The following is a 23,438-nucleotide window of genomic DNA, read 5'->3' on the forward strand; positions in this document are numbered from 1 at the left end:
GACGTTTGGGTTTTCCGGGCTTTTCAGGTCCTTTGATCTCTTTCGATTCACTGGATTCTTCGGGTTTGCCGGGTTGTTTCGGTTTGCGGGGACGTTTGGGCTTACCTGGCTCTTCAGGCTCTTCTGATTCACTGGGTTCTTCAGGTTCGCCGGGTTGTTTGGGTTTGCGTGGACGTTTGGGTTTACCTGGCTCTTCAGGCTCTTCTGATTCACTGGGTTCTTCAGGTTCACCAGGTTGTTTGGGTTTGCGGGGACCTTTGGGTTTTCCGGGCTCTTCAGGTCCTTCGATCTCTTTCGATTCACTGGGTTCTTCGGGTTCACCGGGTTGTTTGGGTTTGCGTGGACGTTTGGGTTTTCCGGGCTCTTCAGGTCCTTCGGTCTCTTTCGATTCACTGGGTTCTTCAGGTTCGCCGGGTTGTTTGGGTTTGCGTGGACGTTTGGGTTTTCCTGGCTCTTCAGGCTCTTCTGATTCACTGGGTTCTTCAGGTTCACCTGGTTGTTTGGGTTTGCGTGGACGTTTGGGTTTTCCTGGCTCTTCAGGTCCTTCGGTCTCTTTCGATTTACTGGGTTCTTCTGGTTCGCCGGGTTGTTTGGGTTTGCGTGGACGTTTGGGTTTTCCTGGCTCTTCAGGCTCTTCTGATTCACTGGGTTCTTCAGGTTCGCCGGGTTGTTTGGGTTTGCGTGGACGTTTGGGTTTTCCGGGCTCTTCAGGTCCTTCGATCTCTTTTGATTCACTGGGTTCTTCTGGTTCACCGGGTTGTTTGGGTTTGCGGGGACGTTTGGGTTTTCCGGGCTCTTCAGGCTGTTCTGATTCACTGGGTTCTTCAGGTTCACCAGGTTGTTTGGGTTTGCGGGGACCTTTGGGTTTTCCGGGCTCTTCAGGTCCTTCGATCTCTTTCGATTCACTGGGTTCTTCGGGTTCGCCGGGTTGTTTGGGTTTGCGTGGACGTTTGGGTTTACCTCTCTCTTCAGGCTCTTCTGATTCACTGGGTTCTTCAGGTTCACCTGGTTGTTTGGGTTTGCGTGGACGTTTGGGTTTTCCTGGCTCTTCAGGTCCTTCTGTCTCTTTCGATTCACTGGGTTCTTCAGGTTCGCCGGGTTGTTTGGGTTTGCGTGGACGTTTGGGTTTTCCTGGCTCTTCAGGCTCTTCTGATTCACTGGGTTCTTCAGGTTCGCCGGGTTGTTTGGGTTTGCGTGGACGTTTGGGTTTTCCTGGCTCTTCAGGCTCTTCTGATTCACTGGGTTCTTCAGGTTCGCCTGGTTGTTTGGGTTTGCGGGGACCTTTGGGTTTTCCGGGCTCTTCAGGTCCTTCGATCTCTTTCGATTCACTGGGTTCTTCGGGTTCACCAGGTTGTTTGGGTTTGCGGGGACCTTTGGGTTTTCCGGGTTCTTCAGGTCCTTCGTTCTCTTTCGATTCTCTGGGTTCTTCAGGTTCGCCGGGTTGTTTGGGTTTGCGTGGACGTTTGGGTTTTCCTGGCTCTTCAGGCTCTTCTGATTCACTGGGTTCTTCAGGTTCGCCGGGTTGTTTGGGTTTGCGTGGACGTTTGGGTTTTCCTGGCTCTTCAGGCTCTTCTGATTCACTGGGTTCTTCAGGTTCGCCGGGTTGTTTGGGTTTGCGTGGACGTTTGGGTTTACCTGGCTCTTCAGGTCCTTCGGTCTCTTTCGATTCACTGGGTTCTTCAGGTTCGCCGGGTTGTTTGGGTTTGCGTGGACGTTTGGGTTTTCCGGGCTCTTCAGGTCCTTCGATCTCTTTCGATTCACTGGGTTCTTCAGGTTCGCCGGGTTGTTTGGGTTTGCGTGGACGTTTGGGTTTTCCTGGCTCTTCAGGCTCTTCTGATTCACTGGGTTCTTCAGGTTCACCAGGTTGTTTGGGTTTGCGGGGACCTTGGGTTTTCCGGGCTCTTCAGGTCCTTCGATCTCTTCGATTCACTGGGTTCTTCGGGTTCACCAGGTTGTTTGGGTTTGCGGGGACCTTTGGGTTTTCCAGGTTCTTCAGGTCCTTCGTTCTCTTTCGATTCTCTGGGTTCTTCAGGTTCGCCGGGTTGTTTGGGTTTGCGTGGACGCTTGGGTTTTCCTGGCTCTTCAGGCTCTTCTGATTCACTGGGTTCTTCAGGTTCGCCTGGTTGTTTGGGTTTGCGGGGACCTTTGGGTTTCACGGACTCTTCAGGTCCTTCGGTCACTTTCGATTCACTGGGTTCTTCTGGTTCGCCGGGTTGTTTTGGTTTGCGTGGACGTTTGGGTTTTCCGGGCTCTTCAGGTTCTTCGATCTCTTTCGATTCACTGGGTTCTTCAGGTTCGCCGGGTTGTTTGGGTTTTGCGTGGACGTTTGGGTTTACCTGGTTCTTCAGGCTCTTCTGATTCACTGGGTTCTTCAGGTTCACCTGGTTGTTTGGGTTTTGCTGTGGACGTTGGTTTTCCTGGCTCTTCAGGTCCTTCGGTCTCTTTCGATTTACTGGGTTCTTCTGGTTCGCCGGGTTGTTTGGGTTTGCGTGGACGTTTGGGTTTTCCTGGCTCTTCAGGCTCTTCTGATTCACTGGGTTCTTCAGGTTCGCCGGGTTGTTTGGGTTTGCGGGGACCTTTGGGTTTTCCGGGCTCTTCAGGTCCTTCGATCTCTTTTGATTCACTGGGTTCTTCTGGTTCACCGGGTTGTTTGGGTTTGCGGGGACGTTTGGGTTTTCCGGGCTCTTCAGGCTCTTCTGATTCACTGGGTTCTTCAGGTTCACCAGGTTGTTTGGGTTTGCGGGGACCTTTGGGTTTTCCGGGCTCTTCAGGTCCTTCGATCTCTTTCGATTCACTGGGTTCTTCGGGTTCGCCGGGTTGTTTGGGTTTGCGTGGACGTTTGGGTTTACCTCTCTCTTCAGGCTCTTCTGATTCACTGGGTTCTTCAGGTTCACCTGGTTGTTTGGGTTTGCGTGGACGTTTGGGTTTTCCTGGCTCTTCAGGTCCTTCTGTCTCTTTCGATTCACTGGGTTCTTCAGGTTCGCCGGGTTGTTTGGGTTTGCGTGGACGTTTGGGTTTTCCTGGCTCTTCAGGCTCTTCTGATTCACTGGGTTCTTCAGGTTCGCCGGGTTGTTTGGGTTTGCGTGGACGTTTGGGTTTTCCTGGCTCTTCAGGCTCTTCTGATTCACTGGGTTCTTCAGGTTCACCAGGTTGTTTGGGTTTGCGGGGACCTTTGGGTTTTCCGGGCTCTTCAGGTCCTTCGATCTCTTTCGATTCACTGGGTTCTTCGGGTTCACCTGGTTGTTTGGGTTTGCGGGGACCTTTGGGTTTTCCAGGTTCTTCAGGTCCTTCGTTCTCTTTCGATTCTCTGGGTTCTTCAGGTTCGCCGGGTTGTTTGGGTTTGCGTGGACGCTTGGGTTTTCCTGGCTCTTCAGGCTCTTCTGATTCACTGGGTTCTTCAGGTTCGCCGGGTTGTTTGGGTTTGCGTGGACGTTTGGGTTACCTGGGCTCTTCAGGCTCTTCTGATTCACTGGGTTCTTCGGGTTCACCAGGTTGTTTGGGTTTGCGGGGACCTTTGGGTTTTCCGGGCTCTTCAGGTCCTTCGATCTCTTTTGATTCACTGGGTTCTTCTGGTTCACCGGGTTGTTTGGGTTTGCGGGGACGTTTGGGTTTTCCGGGCTCTTCAGGCTGTTCTGATTCACTGGGTTCTTCAGGTTCACCAGGTTGTTTGGGTTTGCGGGGACCTTTGGGTTTTCCGGGCTCTTCTGGTCCTTCGATCTCTTTCGATTCACTGGGTTCTTCGGGTTCGCCGGGTTGTTTGGGTTTGCGTGGACGTTTGGGTTTACCTCTCTCTTCAGGCTCTTCTGATTCACTGGGTTCTTCAGGTTCGCCAGGTTGTTTGGGTTTGCGTGGACGTTTGGGTTTTCCTGGCTCTTCAGGCTCTTCTGATTCACTGGGTTCTTCAGGTTCGCCGGGTTGTTTGGGTTTGCGTGGACGTTTGGGTTTTCCTGGCTCTTCAGGCTGTTCTGATTCACTGGGTTCTTCAGGTTCACCAGGTTGTTTGGGTTTGCGGGGACCTTTGGGTTTTCCGGGCTCTTCAGGTCCTTCGATCTCTTTCGATTCACTGGGTTCTTCGGGTTCACCAGGTTGTTTGGGTTTGCGGGGACCTTTGGGTTTTCCAGGTTCTTCAGGTCCTTCGTTCTCTTTCGATTCTCTGGGTTCTTCAGGTTCGCCGGGTTGTTTGGGTTTGCGTGGACGCTTGGGTTTTCCTGGCTCTTCAGGCTCTTCTGATTCACTGGGTTCTTCAGGTTCGCCTGGTTGTTTGGGTTTGCGGGGACCTTTGGGTTTTACGGACTCTTCAGGTCCTTCGGTCACTTTCGATTCACTGGGTTCTTCTGGTTCGCCGGGTTGTTTTGGTTTGCGTGGACGTTTGGGTTTTCCGGGCTCTTCAGGTTCTTCGATCTCTTTTCGATTCACTGGGTTCTTCAGGTTCGCCGGGTTGTTTGGGTTTGCGTGGACGTTTGGGTTTACCTGGTTCTTCAGGCTCTTCTGATTCACTGGGTTCTTCAGGTTCACCTGGTTGTTTGGGTTTGCGTGGACGTTTGGGTTTTCCTGGCTCTTCAGGTCCTTCGGTCTCTTTCGATTTACTGGGTTCTTCTGGTTCGCCGGGTTGTTTGGGTTTGCGTGGACGTTTGGGTTTTCCTGGCTCTTCAGGCTCTTCTGATTCACTGGGTTCTTCAGGTTCGCCGGGTTGTTTGGGTTTGCGTGGACGCTTGGGTTTTCCGGGCTCTTCAGGTCCTTCGATCTCTTTGATTCACTGGGTTCTTCTGGTTCACCGGGTTGTTTGGGTTTGCGGGACGTTTGGGGTTTCCGGGCTCTTCAGGCTCTTCTGGATTCACTGGGTTCTCAGGTTCATCAGGTTGTTTGGGTTTGCGGGGACCTTTGGGTTTTCCCGGGCTCTTCAGGGTCCTTCGATCTCTTCGATTCACTGGGTTCTTCGGGTCGCCGGGTTGTTTGGGTTTTGCGTGGACGTTTGGGTTTACCTATCTCTTCAGGCTCTTCTGATTCACTGGGTTCTTCATGTTCACCTGGTGTTTGAGTTTGCGGTGGACCGTTTGGGTTTTCCCTGGCTCTTCAGGTCCTTCGGTCTCTTTCGACGTTATTCACTGGGTCTTCAGGTTCGGCCAGGTGTTTGGGTTGCGGTGGACGTTTGGGTTTTCCTGGCTCTTCAGGCTCTCTGATTCACTGGGTTCTTCAGGTTCGCCGGGTTGTTTGGGTTTGCGTGGACGTTTGGGTTTCCTGGCTCTTCAGGCTCTTCTGATTGACTGGGTTCTTCAGGTTCGCCGAGTTGTTTGGGTTTGCGTGGACGTTTGGGTTTTCCTGGCTCTTCAGGCTCTTCTGATTCACTGGGTTCTTCGGGTTCACCAGGTTGATTGGGTTTCCTTGGACGTTTGGGTTTTCCTGGCTCTTCAGGTCCTTCGGTCTCTTTCGATTTACTGGGTTCTTGTGGTTCGCCGGGTTGTTTGGGTTTGGGTGGACGTTTGGGTTTTCCTCGCTCTCCAGGCTCTTCTGATTCACTGGGTTCTTCAGGTTCACCTGTTTTTTTGGGTTTGCGGGGACGTTTGGGTTTTCTGGGCTCTTCAGGCTCTTCTGATTCCGTAGGCTCTTTGAGTTTACCTTGATGTTTATGTTTTGTGGAATACATTGGTTTTTCAGGATGTCTTTCTTTGCAGATGAATTCTTCCTGCTCAAACTGTTCTGGCTGTTCAGGCTCTGTACCTTTTGATTTGTTAGGATACTCAGATTCACCGGAATGTTTCTGTTTTGTTGGATGTTTATGTTTACCTGGATGTTTATGTGTTCTGGAATATGCAGGTTTTGCAGTATGTCTTTCCTTGCAGATAAATTTTTCCTGTTCGAATATTTCTGGCTGTTCGGGCCCCTCAGGTTTTGGCATGTTTGGAAATTGAGATTCACCGGGATGTTTTTTTTTGCTAGGATGTTTATGTTTCCCTGGATGTTTATGTGTTTTGGAATATAGAGGTTTTTCAGAGTGTCTTTCTTTGCATACAAATTCTTCTTCCTCAAATTTTTCAGGCTGTTCGGGCCCTTCAGGTTTGTAAGGAAAATTGAGTTCACTGGGATGTTGGTGTCCATGTACATGCTTGTGAGGGTGTTCAGGTTTTACTTGATGTACATGTGTTTCTGGATGTTGATGTATGTACGAATGTAAATGCTTTTTTAAGTGTACATGTTTGTAAGCGTGTTCATGTTCTTTTAGGTGTACATGTTTGTAAGCATGTTCGTGTTCTTTTAGGTGTGCATGTTTGTAAGCATGTTCGTGTTCTTTTAGATGTGCATGTTTGTAAGCATGTTCGTGTTCTTTTAGATGTGCATGTTTGTAAGCATGTTCGTGTTCTTTTAGATGTGCATGTTTGTAAGCATGTTCGTGTTCTTTTAGATGTGCATGTTTGTAAGCATGTTCGTGTTCTTTTAGATGTGCATGTTTGTAAGCATGTTTATCTTTTCCTGAATGTGTGGATTTGCAGGGATATTCATGTTTCCCATGGTCTGCATGTTTGCAAGGCTGTATATGTTTTTCTAGATGTGCATGTTTGTAAGGATGTGTATTCTTGTTTTGACCTTGAGCATTGCCAGGCCCTTCAGGTTCGCCCGGTTTTTGGCTGATAGAGTTAGGTTCTTCCAGTACACATGATGCAGAATTCTGACACATCCCTGGGAGATTGGGTCGTGCTTTTTCAACACTGAAAAGGGAGAGAAAGAAAGATAGACAGAGAAAATATATTATTTATGTGATCATCTAGGAGTTTATTGGTGATAGTCATAGCGCAACTTACATCATTTCAACTTACACCAAACTTGGAGTTATGCCATGCCTTACAAAGTAAATCACAGTTCAGGATACATCAAGATACACAGATTTACATCACCAATCAACATACAGAAATAGGTTCAAAAATATGAAATTTCCAAACCAAAAATAGCAGAAAATGTATTGATATGCTGACAAACATTATCAAACAATTGAAAATACTATACAGTGGGTACGGAAAGTACCATATGATATTTCAGTTTTTCTTTTGTAATAAATTTGCAAAAATTTCTACATTTGTTTTTTTTCTGTCAAGATGGGGTGCTGAGTGTACATTAATGAGAAATAAAATGAACTTTTTTGATGTTGGCAAATGGCTGCAATGACACAAAGAGTGAAAAATTTAAAGGGGTCTGAATACTTTCCGTACCCACTGTATATTCCACCGCCACGTTTTGTTTGTGTAAACCTTGGGGTGGGGTATGGGGGTGGTCTCAGCTTGCGCCATCTTATTGCTTCTTCTTTTTATCTCTTTTGTGGGATTTTGCAGAAAGTCTAGCAGACATTTTTTGAAAGCTAATTTAAGTGAATTACTAAAGAGCATGGCGTCCCATTTGAGTTACACTGTTTTACCTTGGCCATCACAGTTGAAGTTTTATTTTCATTGGTGTTGGCGGTCGTGAAGCTGGCATTAACAACCCAATATACCAGTAACTTTCTTGCCAGTGTTGTATTTCTTGTGGGAGCTGGTCTTATAATATTTTGTCACACAGTGTTAATCATCACTGGCAGTTCATATAGTAAGAAACAAAACTTTTTATAAAAATGAAGTTCTAGATTGTTAAAATAAATGGCGATTGTAGGCTTCTCACCAAAAGTACACAATATTTTTCATTTTTCAGGTATTTCTTCAGGCAGCATTCACTGGACACTCCAGTTCCCTTAAAGAAGCAGTAGTATAAACATTATTCTGTAATATGAGGGGCGGGGGTGGAGAGACCAGGACGCTTCACATTTCTTGGACATTTATTGGATTAGCTTCAGATGCACATGGCTCACATTTCAGTTCAATCTGTGCATGGTGGCAGTTTAGGCGCTCAGGGTGCCTGAGCCGGTTACATGTCCCGGGTGGACAGGGATGGGAAGGGAGAAACACACAAATGGCAGATCTGACTGAAAAACTGGCACTAAGGAATAATGAGATGACAGTTTATCCTGGGAAGGTTGCCCATTATCGGAAGTGACAAACTGAATGAGCCGCAGAATGACTTAAATATTTGGTTTCCACGAGATGGCAGTCCAGGGTCATTATTGGTAGTGTGGTAGTCCTGGAGCTATAAAAATCCCACTTATTCTCTGTTACAGTTGTGCTGCAAACTGTGTTTGCTAGTCTTAACTACTGTTAATTATAATCAGTAATAAACCATAACAAATATTTTTTAGGAAAGAGCGTCAATGAGACTGTCAGAAACAATAAAGAGAACAAAATGTTGAAAATAAGGAGGTAAAATGGGAGAGAGAATCTGTAAATATCTTCTGACCTCTCATTTCTCTTGTCTTTTTCATATCCTCTGTCTTCTGGCTGTTCATCTGGCGCTGATGGTGAGGGTAAGCCTGAAGCAACACAAAGTAACAGGTACACAGATGGACAACGCCAATGTCATTTTAATTCTAAATTTTAATCAGTTTAATTATTCTGATTTAATCCTGCACAGGTCAGAGGTGAATTTTTGTCAATTTCTGGGGTTGAAGTACTCGACTAGACATCTACAGTCCTTTCCCTCGCGCACAGCTTTCTTTTATTTCCTAAATCTCTGTAAGCTGTTCAGTTCAATTCAATTCAGTTTATTTGTATAGCTCCAAATCACAATACAATCACCTCAAGGCACAAAAAACAAAAAAAAAACCCAACAAATCCCTTATGAGCAAGCAGATGGCGACACTGGAGAAACCTCCCTAGCTGTGTCTGACTTATCAGAGGATAGCCTCAGTGGAAAATATGTCACTTCTTACCTGAAGCCGTGAGGCCGAAGGCCAGCACTGGAATACACAGACACACAGTCTAATTTAATAAGCAATACGACATTCTGTCTCTGTACACACTGATCAATACTCAGATCAATTAAAAACTGGTTCACAAAAATATATTACAACATGGTTCAGAAAAACGGGTCAGACATTTTTTTTTTCTTAATCCACAATTTAAACAGCCTTGAAATGAACCATAACCAAAAGGTTAGTGCTGCAGTGATTAGTTGATCAATTGATTAGTTGATCAGCAGAAAATCAATAGACTGAGTCATGTATTTAAATGAACATTTGCTTCTATAATGTGAGGATCTTCTGGTTTTCTGTTTTTAGGTGTAAGACAAGTAAACGTGTCGTTGAGCTTTGGGACATGTTGATTAATATTTTTCACAATTGACTCATTTATTTTTTTATAACGATCCCAATGAAGTTTATTGGCTCAATCCACTGACCATTCATTTTGTCTATGAAACAGAAAATAACAAAAAAAAAAAGCCTGTTATAAATTTTCAGAGCCCAATACTATGTCTGCATGTCTTGTTTTGTTCAACTCAAGATCTAAAGAAAAGCACAAAATGCTTACAATTAAGATGGTGGAAACATTTTTGCTTAAAATGAGTCTAAAACAGTTTTGTGAGATTATACATGAAACTCATATTTATACAAGATTATACAAGAAACTCATATTTTGCAGCAGCCTTAAAATAATAGAAATGACTTTATACGTTTCTTTTCATAAAGAGTCTCTGTAAAGACGAAATGTTCAGCAATGTTAGAAAAAGTCAGTACGTAACTAAAAGTCATTCCTGTTGTTGATGCTTCAGCCTAAAGTCTTTTTGAGAGAGAATCCAGCAGCAAATCTTAAATCAGCTGTTTCTTAAACGGAGTTTTGACTGTAAAGTTTTAACTTTAGTACAAGTTCCCTCCCTTTTCAAATCTAAATTCTGTGGAGATATGTCTGATTAATGCTGCAGGTAGACAGATCAGACTACTCACAGGCAAGCAGGGTGATCCTGAGCGAAACCATGTCGGCAGCAGGTCGGCAGTCGGCTCTGTGGCCGCAACGCTCAGCTGGTTGGATGACTGAAAACTTTCTCTCCAAAGATCCAGAAGAAAATACTGCCTCTACTAAAAGAACTTACAACTTGAAAGAACATTTATATGCTGTAGACTCCAAACTCAGGCTGTTTGGTTAAGAACACACCTTTCTGGAAACCACATGACACTTTCGCCTGGTGGGCTGATGACAAACTTCACACGTCTGTTTACTTCAAACGCTCTGGCCTTATTTTCATATTAAGACTCAGAGTGCTGGAGCATTAATGGTGGATGAATCATTGGTAGAAATAAAATCATCTTTCTGCCTGAGGATATACATTTAAACACAGAAACAGCTTTACCAGATACTAAACTTTATCGTTTTCACAAGGACAAATGTCACTAAAATGCAGGCAAGTCCAAATCCCCACATTCAGGAGTCCACTGAATTTATTCGCTCTCAAAACTGGCAGAATTTACAGCTTTTGATGAGGTTTGGTGCGAGTGTGACAGCACATCCCGATTCAGTAAGACGTTTGTTGATGTTTTGTGCTGACAGGGAGGATTTGACCTGTTCAGCAACAATGTGAATAAAGTCAGCAATTAGCTGTAAGGTATTAGTTAGGTGAAATTAGCTGAGAAACAGACGTCGGTGTCGATCGGCTGTTCTTAAAAAGAGCAGCAACAAGGTCTTAACTGAGTTAGCTTATTTTGCAGAACTGGTTTGGTCTGCGAAATCTGTGGTTTCCAGAAATGTGTGTTCTTAACTAGAACTAGATTTGTAAGTCGAACCGTTGGCCAACAGAAAGTGAAGTTGACATTAGCTTCAGTTGATCTTTCATGTGTTTGTGGGAAAATGTTGAGTAGTTCTTTCTCTCATCAGGTCACATTTATCAGAACTGCAGTTTTAAAAGCCTCCATCAAACGGCACTGTTGTGTATTATAATGGGGCCCTCACCAAGACCCCAGCGACCCCCCACTCTGCACCTGCAGCAACAGGAACGGACCTCCAGACTTCACACATCATCCTTGGACTCTGGTTTTTCTTCAACTTTCAAACTTTTTTCGAAATTGATATTTGCAGAGGATTTGTGATTTGCAGTCAGGCCTGGTCTTACAGGTCTGAGCACTGAGCCTTCAGCTCCCTGAAGAGAAAACCTGAACAAGTGGACCGATTCTGGGTCATTTCTCTGATCGGCCTCCTGGTTTGGATCTTGAGCTGTGCTGAGTTTGTTCATGCGTTCAATGTGAAGGTGGAGAGATGAGCTGACATCGGGTGTGTGAGTTAGCGCCCTCCCTTCAGGCTTCTCTAAACATGCAGGTGAACACACACTGCAGGCTGTGATTGTCTTAAATAAACTGCTAGAGACACAGTGAGCTGCTCGCAGCTGCTTCCAGCCTCCCAGGACGTGTTTCTGCAGAGAACGCCCTGTGTTTGTAGATGCCGCACACAGCTGTTGGTGTTGGGACTGAACAGGGAGGATCATCTGTGGACGGTTTACAGGCTCTGAAGGAACAAAGAATGCAAGAGTCTCTTTGCTCACAGCAACGTTTGTACCAAAATATGGGACAAACCTTGACACTAATTCCGTCCTGCATAAAGTAAAAGGCCCCTGACTCCTGATATAAAGGATCCTGTCAAACAAAACCCTATTTAAAGTTCTTTTGTGTGACTTTATGGTTTTATCTGTTTTTTTAAGTGTCTGGTTGCTGCTTTTAATGATTTTGATTGTTTTGCATCTATTTTTTTAGTTTCATGACTTTCAAATAAGAAAGTCCAGGCCTGTTCAGTCTGTCTCTGCATAAACGCCACGTAAGAAAAATGTGTTTGTGTTTCTTACATGAAGCAGATTGTTTATAGAGCGGAGTATTCTGCTTCTTTCCCTCCCTCCCTTATATTCTCACAAAAAAATGTGTTGTTTGACATTTTGATTGATTTTTATTCTGCATGTTTCAGAAAACTGAGGCAGCTTAAAGCCACAAGACGTCAAACAACAAACAGCAGCAGCATCATCCTGTAAACCAGCACCAGCTTGGCCAAACCCCCAGAGCCCGATTATCTGTGGCGTGATGGAGGCCACTAGTCCAGGGTGTAGATGTTGTCCTGGACCGGTCTCCTCATACGGATCTCATAGATGATGTGAGGAGGGTCTTCAGAGGAGAAACTGTAGGAGAAAAGTGAAGGCACTGACAACCTATTTCACATGAAGTGTTTTGTTTTGTTCCACCTGCAGTCCACATGTGAAAATAAACGTCTGCTCATGTTGAACTCACCAGCCGGTCTTCAAAGCTCTGCTGTATATTCCACCTGCAGAATAAAACACGATTTGAGTTTAAAATCGCTGCAGTGAAAGCAGTGGGCAGCTGTAACACATGATCTTGTGTCTGTATGCAGGAGACCGGACGTACGTTTGAAGGCCAGAAAGAGGAGAAGTGCCGCCAAGATCAGGAACATGCTGAGGGAGAGAGAGAGGATGGGAACGTTGATGTGAAGGGAGAGCGACGGTACAGAGTCCTCCACCTGACACACACAGAGAAAGGTTTGGATTTTAAGTTATGTCAAATTTATATCTTAATATCAAGCCCGATTCTGTACATGTCCAGATGGGACCAGTGTCTGTTTTTTTGCTGCTTTTCTCTCTCATATAGAAACTGAACATTTGGTTTTTTGGTTAGAAAAAAAAACATGTTTGAATGTAAATTAAAAAAAACAGATTAATCAGTAATAAAACTAATCATAAGTTCTGGCCCTGATCAAAATGAGCAGAATTAACTGTGAGCAGCTGCAGTTTGCAGTCAATCCATGAATGTACAGACGACTGTCCCTGGATCACTGTGATCCTGAAGGAAACTTAAAAACAGAAGGAATCTCAATGAACTTCTGCAGCCTCTGTTTCCTCTGTTTCCTCAACTTTACTTCATGCTCCATGTTTATCGGCATCACACTCAGAATTGTTGGTTCATTATCAGAGAAAAAAGCAGAAAATATTGTGTAAGAATTTCTGCCCCTTTTTGCCACTTTAGTCAAATATTTGGAAATAATTTCTAATGTTTCTACAACTTCTTCTACTTCTCACTTTAGACTGTCGCTTTAACCAAATTTATTCTTATATATCTCTACAAATAACTAGAACTACTACAGTATACTTTCATGTTGGGTGGAGCTAACGTTAACTACCTTATATACTTCTAATTTGAAGTACTTTATATACCGCTGGGTAGCTGACGTTAACTACCTTATATACTTCTAATTTGAAGTACTTTATATACCGCTGGGTATCTTGGGAATTTCCCACCTGGGATCAATAGAGTTTGATGATCAGACTGTATTTTGTTTGACGGGAACTAAAGTGATCAGGTAAATGTAGTGTAGTTAACTAGAGTAGTAAATTTTCCTGTAATGTTTGGGGGTCGTGGTTTCTCACAGTGACGTGGTCTGAGTGCAGCGGGGTGGAGTTCCTCCTCAGAAGGTCCAGCTGAGACGAAAGCAGACTTTTCCAGTTTACTGCACAAAACAAACAAACAGTCCAAAGACCAACCACACTGTGAAAGAACAACTGCACTGAAACCAAACGTCAGTAAACTCTCACTGGACGTACTGGAAAAGATGCACTTTCAAGATAAATGGCAGCAAACAAACTTCACAGTCCTCATTTTGTGGCAAATTAGGTGAATACAGTGAACATCAACATGGAGGAGGGGGGGCAGTGGAGAGACCAGGACGCTTCACATTGGTTGGACATTTATGGAGAAGCTCCTGAGACTTGTAAAACAAACCTCCACTATGTAAATGATGCAGTATTTGAGCTGTGTGATCAGTCAGAGCTGGGTATGTAGCAGACCACGTCTCACCTGTGGAAGCCGAAGGCGTCTTGTCTCGACTTGCTGTTGGGGCTGTGGTTGGAGGAGGTGAACTGGTGGCCGGAGCTGAGAAGCAAAAACCAGATTTGCTCAGATTTGAACCCAAAGGATTAGAGCAAAGCAAACCTGTTAGCTCTGCACGCTGTATCCACCTGGAACTCTGGGTGGACACTTGAGACGTGAAAAATGGTGAATCCTTCCTTTACCTGTGTGAGCAGTGAGTTTTGACTCACCTTTGACCACCCTCAGGTTCATGATCACCTTCTTGTCATTAAAGATCCCGTTGATGTCCACCCTGCAGCAGTACGGACCGCTGTCCGTCCGCCTCACATTCAGGATGTCCAGGTCCATCTGTCCGTCCAGGACGTCCCCCGTCAGCTGGTACCGGTCTGCCACCTGCAGCACCAGGGCCTGCATTAGATCACTGCCAGTCTGAGTTGCAGCCAGAATCATATCAGTTTTGTTTGAGAGAATATATTTACACCAGCACCTACAGACCATCCGGGTTTGTAGTCGTTTCTGTTCTATTTGTTTGTTTTCTGTAAATTTTTGTCTCTTTAGTCATTTTGTAGGAATTTTCTGTCCCTTTGTGATCATTTCATGTGTCTCCTTGTCTCTGTGGTTGGGCTTTTATCCTAAAATCAGTCAGATCAAATCTTCTTTGAAATCATGTTTTTTTACCTTGATCATTTTTCTTTATTCTAAACGTAAATAAAATGCTTGATTTTTTAAGACTCGATTAACCACAAAAACTAAATAATAAAAAAAAAAAAGTCGTGAGGCAGCCTGACCGTGGAGATGACGCCGTGCTCGTCCGTTTGCACCAGGATGTTGCTGCACCAGAAGGTCCCGCACCCCCGGCCCCAGCAGACTCGACTCAGGCCAAAGCGCTTCACTGAGTACTGACAAGACAGAGAGGCCACGCCCCCCTCCGGGACTTTAAAAGAGGAAACAGATGGAACGAGACCACCTGCAGCACAAAAACACACGGAGGACAAAATCAGCGAAAGAGACCAAGAGACCTGGGTCCATACCTAGACCCAGGTCACACAGCTCAAAGTCCACAACAGGTCATAGTCCAGCACAGCTCAAAGACCAGCACAGACCAGCTGCAGATGGCACATGGGTGTCAGGGCCAACAGTCTGAGGGGGAGTTGAGCATCTCACCTGTTGTATTTATCACATCATTCATGTTTTGACTTGTATGTCACTGTGTCATACCAAGAGGTCTGATCTGATCCAGTCTCTTTACAGTCAGATGGTAAGGACCTTCCTGGAAGATGATTGGTCACATTCAAAATAACCACAAAGACTCAAACCACTGGAGAGACAAAGAAACTCATATCTGCTACAACACTGAGCGACTACAAAGAGACACAACTACAGACACAAAAGGATTAGACACAAAGCCAAAGCTCCTACGAAGAGACAGTGACCACAAAAGGAGACACAGGAAGTCACCAAAACAAACACACATGTTGTTTGTGTGTCTGCTCCCTGTTTCTCTGCAGATGTGTCTACGTTTGTGTTGTGATATCAGCTGTTTGTCTCACCTGACAGGAGGAAGAGGATGCTGATGAAGGTCTGGGACGCTCGACAGCGGCGAGGCGAGGCGGCAGCCATCCTGTGAGTGTGTGTTCTTTGTGCAGTCAGACGACAACAACACAGTGTGTGTGTGGGGGCACTGAGGGAGGAGCGACACACTGTGTTTCTGTGTCTGTTTGTGTGGTTTTAAGTGTGTGAGCGTCTTCATTGATTCTGTCCCACTCTGAATGTCGGCTGTGTCTAACTCCCCCACCCAATAGTTCTGATCAGTGATCGTTCGGTGTGATCGCTGCTCATCCTGCGTTTATTTCTCCAAAAGTACTTTTAAGGTCAAGTTCAGGTCAGACTGAACCTATCAGACGTCAGAGGACTGAACACCTGTCTGGTTTCACTTCCTGTATTATAGAAAGTTCAGGTGAGACTGTAGCTTCAGATTTTGGAGTCGTTTAATTTTTTAACCTCAGCTACATCAGGTCAGAGCAGAATATCACAGGTGAACCACCTGCTGCATCCGATCTGGTCCCCTGAAATCTTTAGCTCATTATTTCAAATTATTATTTATTTATTTCTCATTCTAATCATCAGTTTCACATTTAGCTCATAGTTTTTACTTACAGCTTTTTTATCTCATGATTTTAGTTTTAATCTTTAGCTTCACTCCAAAGCCAAACAGTTCAAATGCACTTTGGTTTTAATAAGTGATACATGAAGTGTTTTTGAGTCGTGATGAGCAGAAAGAGCAACAGTATGAACAGACGGGGGTGAACGCAGCGTCAGGGACAAAGGGACTTTGTGTCACCGTCTCTGACTGTGTGGAGACGTCGCCGTCACACAGAAGTCTCTTTATTCACATCAAATATTTCTGCTTCCTTCACTTTGTCTCTGTTTCTCTCCAAACTGACAATCTGAGAGGCTCTTAATTTGAAAAACAAATCAGAATAATTTAACTAAAACATGTTTAACTTTAATAAACGCTCCTTCATGGCAGCCAGACACACCTCTGGTGTAGAAATGTGATGAAATTTACAGGATTTAGTTTTTTAATGAAGGAAAAATCAAGAAAATGGTCAAATCTCCCCACAATGAACATTTAAACATTGAAATATGCCTTCATATTAGAGCATATACTGTATTAATAAATACTTTTAATTATATCTGATCAAAGCTACATTATAGTGGGTTATACACCTCTTATTATATGTTTATATACTGATAGAAACACAAAGAAGAGGAGCTTAAAGTAAAATATTACTAGTGTAATATGTGTAATTTGGCAGCAGGAAGTGAGAAGTAACAATGAATTTGTTGTAAAATCAGTAAAACAGTAAAATGAAGGTTGTAAAACTCTTCAGCTAAATACATAAGCTGCTGTGAATGAAAATAACCTGCACAGAAACACCTCCTCTGTTCTCCACACACTGTATTTGCTCTGATGTGCATATAAAATGAAGACAATATTGATCCAAAGGACAAATATTAAAGATCAAACAAATTCTAGAGCCACAGGGAGAGAAGCTGCCGGAGACAAATCCAGTTTTAACAGATGATTCACACAGTAAAGACCAGTTTAATCTCTTAATCATCAGAGGAGGAGAAAGCATCTAAGACCTGGTGCTACAAGGAGGCCAGGATCAGGGTGGACCGGTTACTGAACAGGGGCAGGCCCAGAGACCACAGGGTTTGGGGCCCCTGGTCTTCTTCTGCTGTATGTCCCACAAAGACACAAACAAATAAGACACTAAACAACCAGGAAGGGACTAAAAACAGAGAGAGACATGAAATGATCAAAAACAACCACAACGTGATACAGAAAGTCTTTGAAAATGAGGATGAGATGACGACAAACAAACAAAATGTTCTCAGAGACACAAAACAACTGAAAACAACCAGTGAAAAATCACCACTGAGAGAAACTAAATTAGTGGAAACAACGACAAAGAAATCTAAAGTGACCACAGATACACAAAACACAAAAGGTCCAAACTGAACTGGCTCCAGAACCTTTGGCTGGACTGGCACCAAATTTCTTTCAGTTCCTCAGGTTCCCCAGAATGAGGCTTATAATCCTCTGACTTTTCCTCTAGCGCCACCAGCAGGTTCGTCTTAGTTTTGACTGAAATGACTCAACAGCTGGTGGATGTTCCCCTCAGGATGAAAGAAAATAAAAATACTGTGAAGTCTTACTGTTTTGTGAAAGCAGAAAGTACTTTTACACTCATACAAATACCTTTAAATATATGTCCCACAGGTATTCTGTGAGTCTGCCACTGAGTGTGAGTTAAAGAAACACTGATTTTAATAATAATCCAAACTGAAGTGTTGAACTGAACAGACTGGTTTACTCCACAGTCAGAAACCAGTCAGATATAGAGTCCTGCTGCCACCTGCTGCTGTTCACTGCTACAGGGCTGTTACAGTCATTTTAATGGAAAGTGAGCATCTACTGCAGTATTCTCAGTATTTATTACAGTATTCTCAGGATTTACTGCAGTGTTCTCCATATTTACTGCAGTATTCTCAATATTTACTATTGTATTCTCAGTATTTACTGCAGTATTCTCAGTATTTATTACAGTATTCTCAGGATTTACTGCAGTGTTCTCTGGAATTTACTGCACTTTTCTCAGCATTTACTTCAGTGTTCTCCATATTTACTGCAGTATTCTCAATATTTACTGCAGTATTCTCAGTATTTATTACAGTATTCTCAGGATTTACTGCAGTGTTCTCTGGAATTTACTGTAGTATTCTCAGCATTTACTACATTGTTCTCCATATTTACTGCAGTATTCTCAATATTTACTGCAGTATGCTCAGTATTTACTACAGTATTCTCAATATTTACGGCAGTATTCTCAGTATTTACTGCAGTATTCTCAGGATTTACTGCAGTATTCTCAGCGGTGGAAGTCATACTCACATCTTTTATATCAGTGCAGTGACCAGCACCCAGTGAACTTATGGCCTCCACCCTCCTAAAATCACCACAAACAAACTTTAATGGATCTGCTTGTAAACTCGGTTTGGTTTCTTTTCACACATCTCAGTATTTAATGCAGTATTCTCAGCATTTACTACAGTGTTCTCCATATTTACTGCAGTGTTCTCCATATTTACTGCAGTATTCTCAGTATTTACTGCAGTATTCTCAATATTTACTGCAGTGTTCTCAGTATTTATTGCAGTAGTCTCAATATTTACTGCAGTATTCACATTATTTACTACTGTATTCTCAGTATTTACTGCAGTGTTCTCAGCATTTACTTCAGTGTTCTCCATATTTACTGCAGTATTCTCAATATTTACTACAGTATTCTCAGTATTTACTACAGTTTTTTCAGAATTTACTGCAGTACTCAGCATTTACTACAGTGTTCTCCATTTTACTGCAGTATTCTCAATATTTACTTCCGTGTTCTCCATATTTACTGCAGTATTCTCAATATTTACTACAGTATTCTCAGTATTTACTACAGTTTTTTCAGAATTTACTGCAGTACTCTCAGCATTTACTACAGTGTTCTCCATTTTACTGCAGTATTCTCAATATTTACTTCCGTATTCTCAATATTTACTACAGTATTCTCAGTATTTACTACAGTTTTTTCAGTATTTACTGCAGTATTCTCAATATTTACTGCCATATTCTCAGTATTTACTACAGTATTCTCAGTATTTACTGCAGTATTCTCAGGATTTACTGCAGTATTCTCAGGATTTACTACAGTGTTCTCCATATTTACTGCAGTATTCTCAATATTTACTGCCATATTCTCAGTATTTACTACAGTATTCTCAGTATTTACTGCAGTATTCTCAGGATTTACTGCAGTATTCTCAGCATTTACTGCAGTATTCCCAGGATTTACTGCAGTATTCTCAGCGGTGGAAGTCATACTCACATCTTTTATATCAGTGCAGTGACCAGCACCCAGTGAACTTATGGCCTCCACCCTCCTAAAATCACCACAAACAAACTTGCTATGCTGCTATGCTGCATCCAGCCCCCTCTGGTGGCTGGATGCAGCATAGCAGGACTAGAAAGTCCTGAAGAAGTGTTAAAATTTGACAAAAGAACCACAGAAAATGAATATTTTAAAACAGGGGTGGGCAAACCAGGTTCCTTGAGGGCCACTATCCTCCATCTTTTCCAACTAAAGCCAGTAAGAATCTGGAAGTTACCAACTCAGATGAGGGTGAAGTGGGAGAAGACCAAACAAATTGGTATCTTCCAGCTTCTGATTGGCTGAAAATGAGGTGTCAATCAAAAGGTCACACTGCAGCTGCTGCTGTGATACCAGAATATAGTTAATGTTTCTACGCTAATTCACTGGTTGCCAAACTGGGGTGTATGGTAATGGCTAGACATAAATTTCTTATAAATACCATTTCCTCTGCAGGCATGCATCTGTTAAAGAACAAACCAACAGCCGCAGCTCCAAATGTGTCAGGAGCCAAAACAAAGAGCAGATCTGGACCTCGGCTTCACCAGCTGCTCAAGAGAGAACCCAGTGGGCTGTGTCTCTAAACTTCAGCTTCTGACTGGATGAAGCCGAACAAGTTCAGACCCACCTGGAGACTTTCTATCCTGAACACAAAGAGAAGCCAGTCGGGTGTTTAGGAACAAACTGAGCCGGCGTGGCCGACAGAGTCTCTTTACTGACCCAGTTTCAGCAAATGAAAGTCTGTTCCTCTGTCCAACACTGTCACATTGATGACAGGTCAGAGATACAGAACAGCTTCATGCACAGGTCAGACACTGTTCTACTCTGCTCAGGGAGGAGACCAGACTGATGGGAACAAAGACTTTTTATTGACAACTTACATCTGATTCATTAAGGCCAATGATCTGATAAAGTAGTTGATTCTAAATGTTGTCAGAGACAGTTACAGTTATATCTAACATCTGTCAGATGAACCAAAATCAGACTGAGGTTCTCTGTGACGTGACTGACATTAGTGGACCTGCTCTTACTCTGTGTTTGCAGGTTTGAGACCTGGAGAGGCAGCTCCTTCTTCAGAGGTGCAGGATAGTCGGGCCATAAACCTTTAACAATCTGTTCAGCCTGCACAAATGTGTCAGATTTGCACTTCATCCTTATAACAGAACTTGAGGTTGTCTCTCAGTCGGTCCGGAGCAAACTCCAGCACCTGGAACAGAAACAGAACTAATGCAGGATCTTTGGATAAAACACGATGAGGATGCAGAGCTCGACCATTAGCAGGGGCAGCTGCAGCTGTACTGTGATGTTCAGATACAGAAAAACACATTTGCTTATTCTAACATGTTTCTCTCGTCCCTTCGATGACTTAGCAAATACCCTCAATGTGTTTCCTTTGTCACCATCAGACTAAAAATGGGGGTGTGGAGGCTTCATCTGTCTATAAAGAGAGAAGATGGAGCAGAGATGGTACCTTTCCTTCCTCCATGTGCAGAGCGACGGACACATGATCCCAAACATAATACTTTTCGGAAGCCAGCTCCTGAACCTCCATCAGGTTTTCACCAGGACTCTGGATCAACTCATACCTGACAGAAACAAACATTTACAGAGGTAAATGGCTAAAATACGGTTGAATTTGTTCAGTTCGTGTGTTTGTTTCATAGTAAGTCCAGCCCCAGTTGGTCAGTGTGGGGTGAAGACGAACTACCAGACTGAGGCACCAACATGGAAGAAAAAGGCTGCAAACAATAAACATGGAGGTCATAATAATTTAAGATAATGGATCATGCAGCGTTTGGAAGAAAATTCCACTACAGCAGATGTTTATCTGACAAAGCTGTTAATAATTTTAAGAAAATGATTCCATCTTTATTTCCATCTATGCCATGTGCCAACACAGTGGAGGGCAGCTGCCTCAATCCCACTTCCTACCAAATTGATCATATTGTTGACAGCGCTGTAGCCTCACTGCGTGAAACGCTTGATACTGTGGCCCCTCTGAAAAAGAAGTTAGTGAATCAGAGAAGACTAGCCCCATGGTATAATTTACATATTCGTACCTTAAAGCAGCATCACGAAGGCTGGAAAGGAAGTGGCATTCCACTAATTTAGAGGAATTTTATCTAGCCTGGAAAAACAGTCTACTAACATATAAAAAAGCTCTCTGTAAAGCCAGAACTGCATAGTATTCATCACTAATAGAGGAAAATAAGAACAATCCCAGGTTTCTTTTCAGCACTGTAGCCAGGCTGACAAAAAGTCACAGCTCTGTTGAGCACAGTGTTCCCTTAGCTCTCAGCAGTGATGACTTTATGAGTTTCTTTACAAATAAAATCACAACCATTAGAGATAAAATTCAGCAGATGCTTCCTATACCTGCAATAAATGAATCTTCTACTACAGTAGCTCTTGAATCATCTGCAGGACCTCAGTTATGTTTAGACTGCTTCTCTCCCATAGATCTCTCTGAATTTACATCAGCAGTTGCTTCATCTAAATCATCGTGTCTCTTAGACCCCATCCCAACTAGACTGCTTAAAGACACCCTGCCACTAATTAACTCATCTTTATTAGACTTAGTAAATTTATTTCTAGTATCAGGCTACGTACCACAGGCCTTTAAGACTGCAGTAATCAAACCCTTACTCAAAAAGCCTAGTCTTGATCCAGGAGTCCTGGTTAATTATAGACCAATATCCAACCTACCATTTATTTCTAAAATCCTAGAAAAAGCTATCGCTAAGCAGCTATCAGACCACTTACGCAGGAATGAACTATTTGAAGATTTTAATCAGGATTTAGACCACATCATAGTACAGAAACAGCACTGTTGAAAGTCACCAACGATCTTCTCTTAGCCTCAGATAATGAACTTGTTTCTATACTTGTCCTGCTAGACCTCAGTGCTGCATTTGACCACATCATCTTATTACAGAGACAGGAGCGTGTGATTGGAATCAAAGGAACAATATGGTTCCAATCCTATTTATTGGAGAGATTCTAGTTTGTTCATGTCCATGATGAACCTTCCGCGCACATAAACGTTAATTGTGGAGTTCCACAAGGTTCTGTGCTGGGACCGATTCTGTTCACCTTGTACATGCTTCCTTTAGGCTATGTCATTAGGACAGTTACAGTTATGTGATTTGTCCCTGGTCCTGGAGCTGTATATCACTGATGTGCAGTTATTGGCCCCCACCAACCTGCAGTGTCTATTTGTTGTTTATTGTTGCTGTTCTTTTCTCTCTGCTCTATCCACTCACCCCAACTGGTCGGGCAGATGGCTGCCCAAACTGAGCCCGGTTCTGCTGGAGGTTTTTTCTTCCGTTAAAGGGAGTTTTTAGTTCTCCACTGTCGCCAAGTGCTTGCCCATAAGGGATTTGTTGGGTTTTTAGTTTTAGTTTTTGTAAAGTGCCTTGAGATGATTTGTATTGTGATTTGGCGCAATACAAATAAAAATGAATTGAATTGAATTGAATTGAAGCACTCTATTAATTACCACTGCTATGCAGATGACACTCAGCTGTATGTATCTATCTATGAAAACTGATAACACAAACCAGTTAACCAGACTTCAAGCGTGTCTAAGGGACATAAAGGCCTGGATGACCAGTAACGTTCTACTTTTAAATTCAGAGAAAACAGAAGTTATTGTATTTGCGCTTAAAAACCTCAGAAATCGCTTTTCTAAAATTATAGCTACCTTAGATGGCATAGCCCTGGCCTCCAGCACTACTGTGAAAAACCTTGGAGTTATTTTTGATCAGGACATGTCCTTTAACTCACACATAAAGCAAATCTCTAGAACTGCCTTCTTGCTCTTGTGCAACATTGCCAAAATTAGGAACATCCTGTTTCAAAATGATGCAGAAAAACTAGTCCATGCATTTGTTACCTCAAGGCTAGATTACTGTAACTCATTACTATCTGGATGTCCTAGTATCTCCATAAGAAGCCTCCAGTTCATCCAGAATGCTGCAGCCAGAGTCTTGACAGGAACTAGCAAGAGAGATCATATTTCTCCTATATTGGCTTCTCTGCATTGGCTCCTTGTAAAATCCAGAATAGAATTTAAAATCCTTCTTCTCACATACAAATCCCTTCATGATCAAGCTCCTTCATACCTTAAAGACCTCATAGTACCATATTATCCCAATAGAGCACTTCGCTCTCAGAGTGCAGGTCTACTTGTGGTTCCCAGAGTTTCCAAAAGCAGACTGGGAGGCAGAGCCTTTAGCTATCAAGCTCCT

General features: G+C 43.3%; 2 protein-coding genes across 2 annotated transcripts in view; both read right to left on the bottom strand.

Annotated features, from left to right (window-relative positions):
* LOC113142592 (collagen alpha-5(IV) chain-like) overlaps positions 1–9,914 on the bottom strand; it is a 34,448-nt gene extending 24,534 nt beyond the window's left edge. The window contains exons 1-8 of the mRNA XM_026327632.1: positions 9,797–9,914; positions 8,786–8,812; positions 8,314–8,386; positions 5,186–6,704; positions 5,028–5,089; positions 3,525–4,816; positions 2,667–3,101; positions 1–1,884 (exon numbers count right to left, since the gene is read on the bottom strand). Of these exons, the coding sequence (XP_026183417.1) occupies positions 1–1,884; positions 2,667–3,101; positions 3,525–4,816; positions 5,028–5,089; positions 5,186–6,704; positions 8,314–8,386; positions 8,786–8,812; positions 9,797–9,827 (5,323 nt within the window). The 5' untranslated portion in view covers positions 9,828–9,914. The remainder of the gene's footprint in view (positions 1,885–2,666; positions 3,102–3,524; positions 4,817–5,027; positions 5,090–5,185; positions 6,705–8,313; positions 8,387–8,785; positions 8,813–9,796) is intronic.
* Positions 9,915–11,837: 1,923 nt separating this feature from the next.
* timd4 (T cell immunoglobulin and mucin domain containing 4) lies at positions 11,838–15,344 on the bottom strand. The gene is made up of 8 exons (XM_026328939.1): positions 15,253–15,344; positions 14,491–14,669; positions 13,933–14,095; positions 13,691–13,765; positions 13,264–13,343; positions 12,248–12,359; positions 12,113–12,146; positions 11,838–12,003 (listed from the first exon to the last, which is right to left on the bottom strand). Exons 1-8 carry the CDS (start codon positions 15,320–15,322, stop codon positions 11,919–11,921), a joined length of 798 nt encoding a protein of 265 aa, XP_026184724.1. The 5' UTR covers positions 15,323–15,344; the 3' UTR covers positions 11,838–11,918.
* Between the last annotated feature and the right edge of the window lie 8,094 nt (positions 15,345–23,438).

The sequence above is a fragment of the Mastacembelus armatus genome, chromosome 14 (genome assembly GCF_900324485.2).
Source record: "Mastacembelus armatus chromosome 14, fMasArm1.2, whole genome shotgun sequence".
Taxonomy (NCBI): Eukaryota; Metazoa; Chordata; class Actinopteri; order Synbranchiformes; family Mastacembelidae; genus Mastacembelus; species Mastacembelus armatus.